Here is a 7,954-nt window from a genome sequence, read left to right as displayed (position 1 = left end):
AATAGCCTACTGTTGATAAAGTTTGACTTGTGTTGAACCTGATATATCCTTTTAAAAATTAAACACACTGATTTTCTGATTTTAATGAAAATTAACTTAAATCACCTTATTAAACTGGAAAAGGCACTCGTTAAATAGCCAACCTAATAAGACATGTCAGTTTATTTCAGCTATAAACATGCAAACAGCAACTGTTCATTTGAAATGTTAATTTTGCTGAGAGAGGAATAGAAATCCCCCATAGCCTAGAAATGAACAAGATGTTGATAAGATTGTCATGTAATCCATTTTTTCCATATGTAGCATTTTATGATGTCAATAATTATGAAAGCATTTGAGACTCTTGAATGTAAAATAGATGTAATTTGATGTAATTTTTGAAATAATTTGCATTGTGATTAAAAGCAGCATGTATTTATATATGCATTTACAATATGAAATTACAATATATATGTTTAACACATGTCAAATATTCTATTTTTCTAGGTTAGGTGAGCCAAACAGCTACTAAAGGCACTGTCATTCATTATTGTACAGATAACGTTCAACAGTTTCCAGAGTTACTTGCAGTGGTTTCTAAAACACTCATAAACCTTCTTCTTTTAAGCCTTTGCAATGTGAGTTACATAAAGGTGATCAGTAATAGTTGTCATACTCAGAATTACTGGCTGAGTTACATAAAGCCAGTAGTTCTCCAACATTCTCCCTCAAAGCATTCATGAAGTCTGGTACACCTCGACTATAAAGGAGCCGATTCTCTGTAATATTTACTACTGCCTTCATCACATCTTGCATGACCTTTACCACAGGTTCCCAGAGGATGAAACATTGAGTTTGCCTCTCCAGTACAGTGACTCTTCCACCAAGAACACTTAGAAGGTTCATAGCTTTCCTGACTATTTCCTGAATATCAGCTGTGCCCTTTAGATGCATTTGAACCCTTTCAGTCTCCCACTCAATCCTCTTCAGTGCCTCATTGGTCTGCTCAATTTCATTCTGTGTCCTAGAGATTATGTTCTGGTAATGATACATTTTTTCAGTCCAGTTCCTCACTTGAGATTCAGAGCTTTGTTTCTCCCATTTAGCAGCTCTGATGGCATTTAAAGCTTCTTCCATTCCCTTTTGTGCCTCACTTATCATTATTGGACCTAGAGATTAACAGAAATCTCTTGAATACACAACAGTCAAAACATTGTAAATGCATAACTTCACAAACTGTTACATGTACAATTCAAGGTGATTGTAAGAGTAGTGGAATTCTCACCAGCAATCCATCCGAAAACTGGTATTGCAAGCAGTATTGCCCCTGCAGTTTCCAAATCATCGTATTCGTTCATCTTATCTTGATGTACTCGTAAGTCATAATTTGCTGATTGTACAGCATTTTCAGCCCACTCCAAAGATTTTTTAGAACGCTTTAATGATTCCTTAGCAGAATCCTTCTTTGTGCGCAAAACATCCATGGCCTAGTTTTTCTGCTTTTTCTGCTTCTCAACACTTAGTTTCTCTCTAATAAGTTGCTCCATGCGTTCATCCAAACATCCCAGCTTTTCTTTAATCATTGTCTCTGATGTTTTCAGGCACTGTTCAGCATGCTCAATATGCATCCTAATTTGTTTGTAATTGGAGCACATGTCGGTGGTGGGATTGACTTGTGCATTCCTGAGGAACTTGCATATGTTACCGATAGAGACAATTCCATCATTTAGATGACTTGAAAGTGCCTCCATTGACTGCACATCTTTCATAACACTCCACATCCTTCACACAAAAACAAAAGGGAGTATCAATAAATATTTTGACAATGAGTGCACAGATCATGCAATATGAACACTTGAAGAGTTATTTGACACAGTAATAAAAGTAACAATAATAATTGTTTTTTTCTTTCCCTACATGCTACAGGGGTGTGATGGAGTAAGATGCGATCCACAAAATTTCTTCAGTGTCCCCTCTCCCCCCAAATTAATCTGACTTACTGGCCTAGATTTTATTTTTACAATCATAATTTAAGTGTATAGTATTCAATATCTTCACATAAAGTATTATTTTAAATATTACTGTTGTGGCACCACTGGTTATGTGAACACACACACAATTGGACATGATTGGAAAAAGGCTAAATGGTCTAAAAACATTTGAAACATTTTAAAACAGATCTATCCATGGGTTTCATGTAACGTCACTTTATTTTATCGCCGCCATATTTGTGTCCGGTCACAGCTGCGTGACCTGTTTCAGTCTATAGCTGTGTCTCATTTCATTTAATTTCAAAGGCTGCATCCTCAAGAGGACGAATCCTGTGAAGGATGCGGTATATGGAGTGTCCTTAGCCAGAATTAAACGAGACGCCCTTCGTAGGACACACAGGAAGTATATCGTTGCTATGCCAACGCGTTCACGGCAGCCTCGTTGCGCTCTTAGCAAATGAATGAAAATTATTAAAGTAATTTGAAAAGAAAATGTATTTACTTGTTTTATTATGGTTAATGCTTGAGGAGCTGGCTTATGTACAACAGATATCTGTTACAGAGACAAAGGAGGAGGATATTAAGAGAACAAAGTTTAAAACAAAAACAAGCATGAAACTACTTACATTTAAACACATCTTCGCTTGTGTGTACATTTGCTGACGCCGCCATTTATTTATTTATTTATTTTTCAAATAAATGATGGTTGTTAACAGCGACGCAAAGAATTGTGGGCTATCTGCAGCAGCGAAGGATACACCTCATGCATCCTCCAAATTCCTGTGAAAGAAGGATGCATTCTAAGATCACGTTCGGAGTGTCCTACTTCTTTTCTGAAACGATACAGCCTCAGTGAAGAATGCATCCTTCGAATGTGACCTCCGGAGGATGCAGCCTTCGAAATGAGACACAGCTTATAGTCACAGCAGCTACAACTACCAGAGGAAGGACAACGAAACACTTCCAGAAGGTTCACAACAAGGTTACAACATGTCTGGGATATGTGGTACTGTTAGCTGTAATAACAGTCGTCAGAGAAACCCTGAACAACAATTTTATTCGATCCCAAAGGAGTTAGATGGGCAGAATTGTTGGCTTCAATCAGGACCACACCACTGGCAGCCAAACAGCAATGCAAAACATTAAAGGTGCCCTAGATTCAAAATTTGAATTTACCTTGGCATATTAAATAACAAGAGTTCAGTACAAGGAAAAGACTTACATTGAGTTTCAAACTCCATTGCTTTCTCTTTCTTATGTAAATCTCATTTGTTTAAAAGACCTCCGAAGAACAGGCGAATCTCAACATAACACCGACTGTTACATAACAGTCGGGGTGTACGCCCCCAATATTTGCATATGCCAGCTCATATTCAAGCCATTAGAAAGGGCAGAACGTCTGGATCTGCACAGGTGAATCAACAGACTAGGTAAGCAAGCAAGGACAATAGCAAAAAATGGCAGATGGAGCAATAATAACTGACATGATCCATGATAACATGATATTTTTAGTGATATTTGTAAATTGTCTTTCTAAATGTTTCGTTAGCATGTTGCTAATGTACTGTTAAATGTGGTTAAAGTTACCATCGTTTCTTACTGTATTCACGGAGACAAGAGCCGTCGCTATTTTAATTTTTAAACACTTGCAGTCTGTATAATTCATAAACACAACTTCATTCTTTATAAATCTCTCCAACAGTGTAGCATTAGCCGTTAGCCACGGAGAATAGCCTCAAACTCATAGAGAATCAAATATAAACATCAAAATAAATACTTTACTCACATAATTCGAAGCATGCATACAGCATGCATGACGAACATCTTGTAAAGATCCATTTGAGGGTTATATTAGCTGTGTGAACTTTGTAAATGCGCTGTAATATAGTCGACAGCTCGCGTGGCAGGGAGCACGCGATTTAAGGGGGCGGTGTCGAGTGTAAATCAGTGCATTGTTAATGATGCCCCAAAATAGGCAGTTAAAAAAATTAATTAAAAAAAATCTATGGTGTATTTTGAGCTGAAACTTCACAGATACATTCAGGAGACACCTTAGACTTATATTACATCTTTTAAAAACATGTTCTAGGGGACCTTTAATAACCGCTGGGATTCTCTGTGTTGTTGTTTCAGCTCGTTGTTGTGGGAATTGCGGGTCTACCGTGGTTTAACCATTCTGATTATAACTTAAAGCTTCACTTGTGCATTCGCGTCATTTTGCACAGATAAAATTCGTAATATTAAATTTATGTAGTATAAATATCTGATTAATATCATAAAGGATGTGTTTCGTTGAGGTAAATAACCCGCAGAGCTTTATTGTACTGATCATCTATAGCTTCAGCGCGAGCGCTCAGACAGCAACAAAAAACATTAATAAATGGAACAATTCCAATAGGGTCCTCACACCATCAGTGCTCGGGCCCTAATAACTATGATTGGGACTGTCTTCTTAGACATGACATTATAATACACTATTGTAATAAAACGTTGTGAATTCTTTGGGCTTAGTTGCTGTGTTTCGGCGTGTTGTTACGGGAAGTACGTATCCACAACAGCGCATTATTAGGGCCCAAGCCACTTAGGCGTAGGGCCCTTTTGTTTTTCTAAGGAGAATTATTTTTTTTCAACCATCCAGGGCTTTTTGGGGGCCTTAACATGCTCAAAAACTCTTGAAAATTGGCACACACATTGGAATTAGTGGCCATTAGGACTCCGCAAAGGATGGGGCTCGACAGCACCCCCTTGAATGGTGTCCTAAAGCTTGGTCCGTATATTAAACACGCTTACACGTATTAGTATGAAACTCGGTACACATATAGACCTCATCGGGTCTAACAACTTTCATGCTCTAAGTTATACACCAGCTCAACAGGAAGTCAGCTATTATGGGTTGTTTGAAAAACGCATGCTCTGGAATTTGATATACTCCTCCTAGGCGATTAATGCGATCACCAACAAACTCAAGACATCAAGGCTGTAAAATTGCGAGCAGATTTTTGATATCTTGAATGGTTTGGCCGTGGCAAGGCAACAAATTTATGGCGAGAAAAGGGAAACAGGAAATGTGTTATAAACTCTGCATACATTGATTGATGTTTATAAAACTTCAGCTGTGTGCTCATTGTAGGAAGCTGATCACATAGATGTGACTATTGTGAGTCAAAGTTATAGCGCCACCAACTGGCAGCAGGAAGTATTTTAGTTTCAAAATGCTTTAAGATCACCCTCTAATTTTTACCCAATTTGCTTCAAACTTAATTAGAATAATGTCAAGATATAACGAATATTTTTAATATTTTTCAAACACTGTTGCCATAGCAACAGATCAAACTTCAATATTTTTTTTGGATGGGTTTGAGACATGAGCATGCTTCAAATTGCAAGAAACTCGACTCATATGTCAGGATTGTCATCCAGTAGACATGGGCAAAGCCTCAGAAATGGGCAGGAAGGAGGGCCTCTATAGCGCCACCTTTTGAAAAAAGTGGGGGGTTAGTTTAACCTACAGTCACCAAACTGGGTATACACATTGTTCTCATTAAGCCGGACAACTTTCTCCCCCTCCCTCCTCACTCCCTCAGTCTGACTCTTTCTGTGTCTGTGTGTGTGAGAGTGTGTGTGTGTGGGGGGGACCACATGTCCTCACTTATTTTGTGGAATACTTTCACATCCCACTAGTGAGGACATTGACTGGTCATCACTATTTTAATAGGCTTATAAATGAGCCAAAATATGTTTTTATTTAAATCTAGTAATGGTTACATGTTTCTGTGATGGGTAGGTTTAGGAGTAGGGGTTGGGTTAGGTGATAGAAAATATCATTGACCTGATAGAAAATCAACGCAAGTCTAAGCAATGTCCTCACTAAGATAGCAATACAAACTGTGTGTGTGTGCGCGCGCAGATGTTTTTGTGACACATCAGGACACAAATTTGTATAATGACATGAGTATGAGGTATTATAAGGAGAGGGTGACTTATGAGGACATTACCCCATGTGCCATTTTTCAAAAGGCCTATAAATCATACAGAAGGAGATTTTTGTGAGAAAGTAAAAATGTGCAGTTTCCTGTGATGGGTAGGCTTAGGTGTAGGGTTGGTGTAGGGCCATAGAAAATATGGTTTGTACAGTATAAAAACCATTACACCAATGGAATGTCCCCACAATTCACAAAAACGAACATGTGTGTGTGTGTGTGTGTGTGTGTGTGTGTGTGTGTGTGTGTGTGAGCACTTTATAGTCGGTGATGGGTCGTTGGGGTGGGGGGGGGCTGCTAGTTCTGTGCGTACCTTGACATAAATTCAGGAGACTGAGCATTCAGGAATTCACTTTGGCTCAAGCTTCATGCGGGGACATGCTCAGCATCTGGGTCTGCGTTGGGCTCTGGCTCATTGTCCATGGCAGGAGTGGGATGAGGCTGGATGGACTCTAGGACTGAAATGATCATGACAGTCGAGTGGCTGGCAAATTCCTCCTCCACCTCACCCACGGTAAATGAGAATCCACTCTTAGCAAGCACCAGATCAACAAAATCCACAAATTTTCTTTGAGGACCATCAACGGCAAGAGGAACAAGTTGTTTTATGTTGAGATTCAATACAGTCCAGAAAAAAAAGAAATGAGTGTGCTGTCAAGGTAGTGTGTTAGATAGGCAAGGTCCAATAACTCACTGATGTGTTCCTTGAGTCAAAGATCATCCTGGGTGAGGAGGAGGCAGCAAACGGCTGGAATATCCATATTAATCTTCTCTAGGTCCAGTATTTTGTAACATCCTGTCATGCCAAAGAAGAGGGGCTGACCAGAGCCATAAAACTTTATTGATAAACCCAAAACAAAAAAGGTAATCCAAATAATCTTCCGGTTCCATCGTCCTGAAGTCAATGGGTTTTTTTTAATTATGTTTTATTAACGTAGTTTGAGAGGAACAAGTCAAATAAGCTACACAATCATTACTGTGTTCGGGCCGATTTCAGAGCCCTCTCCCCGGACAGCACACCAAATACGTTTACCAATTAATTTACCTGACTTATTTGTAAGTGTGAACTCGTGAAATGGGATTTTGGATAAATGGCTGAAAAAGTATGTGGTGATCACAAGCTCAAGACACTTATGTTTTATTCTACAAAATAAAATAAAGCTGTTACATGTCTTGAAAAAGGCGGCTGCTAACAAATGGCTAAATGGGACCACAGAGGCTGTCGGCAACATTAAACACCATCATGCCTAAAAGGTAAGCTCAGTCCACTTTTACAGCCTCCTCATGCTTATAATTCTGCTCTTATAAACTATTTTAACTTAAACTTTCTTGGAAATTTATTTATTTTTTTTTTTTTTTAAACTGGAAGAGTTGTCGGAAGCTTAATGATGGTGACGTTGAAGTCATGGGACTGTCGTGTAGTTCATTTATAGCCTACCTTTAACTTTTGACTTCTGGGGACTGCATTTAGTTTTCAAAATTCATAAAAGTTGTGTTCATCTGTGAAAATGATCTTGATTGACAAAATGTAATTATCATAAGCTTTTGTTGATCACTGAGCTTGTTTTACAGTTTTTCTTGATTGCTTAAACACATTTCTTGAAACTATGCCTCATATTCTCAAAACAGTGAACACAAATCCATAACGTCTCACCCAATTCCCCAAACATCCTATTTTCAGCTCAAAATGAAGCTCTACACTCAAAAACATTCACTCTTGCCAAAAAACCAAACTTTGCCCTCAGACATCACACACAAGCTCTCAAAACCACACACACTACAACATAGTCTTACACACTGGTGAGATAAATTCAAAACAACATTTCCAAAACTGGTAAGTTATGTTGCTTGTGGTTCCCCCCTCAAAAACCTTTTCACTTGATGAACACAAAAGACACAACCAATGTATACATTGCACATTTATATTCATTCATAACACAGTAAAAAAATTTAAATTATAACAAAATTATAAAAAAAAAAAAAAAAAAAAAAAAATCTGCCTTA

At 38.2% G+C, this 7,954-nt stretch overlaps 1 protein-coding gene across 1 annotated transcript; it reads right to left on the bottom strand.

Moving 5' to 3' along the window:
• Nucleotides 1-411: 411 nt before the first annotated feature.
• LOC125280857 lies at nt 412-1,666 on the bottom strand. The gene is made up of 2 exons (XM_048211642.1): nt 1,265-1,666; nt 412-1,148 (listed from the first exon to the last, which is right to left on the bottom strand). The coding sequence occupies exons 1-2, from the start codon at nt 1,461-1,463 to the stop codon at nt 637-639; spliced, it is 711 nt and encodes a 236-aa protein (XP_048067599.1). The 5' UTR covers nt 1,464-1,666; the 3' UTR covers nt 412-636.
• Between the last annotated feature and the right edge of the window lie 6,288 nt (nt 1,667-7,954).

This window comes from Megalobrama amblycephala, linkage group LG13 (assembly GCF_018812025.1).
Source record: "Megalobrama amblycephala isolate DHTTF-2021 linkage group LG13, ASM1881202v1, whole genome shotgun sequence".
Taxonomy (NCBI): domain Eukaryota; kingdom Metazoa; phylum Chordata; class Actinopteri; order Cypriniformes; family Xenocyprididae; genus Megalobrama; species Megalobrama amblycephala.
The sequence above is the reverse complement of the archived record's forward strand: the minus strand, read 5'-3'. Positions and strand labels throughout refer to the sequence as shown.

Excerpts from the sequence above, each read along its gene's own strand:
- LOC125280857 (XM_048211642.1), bottom strand. The coding sequence starts at position 1,463 with ATGGATGTTTTGCGCACAAAGAAGGATTCTGCTAAGGAATCATTAAAG. Across the intron at positions 1,149-1,264 it reads AGTTTTCGGATGGATTGCTG|GTCCAATAATGATAAGTGAG; the intron begins GTGAGAATTCCA and ends GTTAATCTCTAG.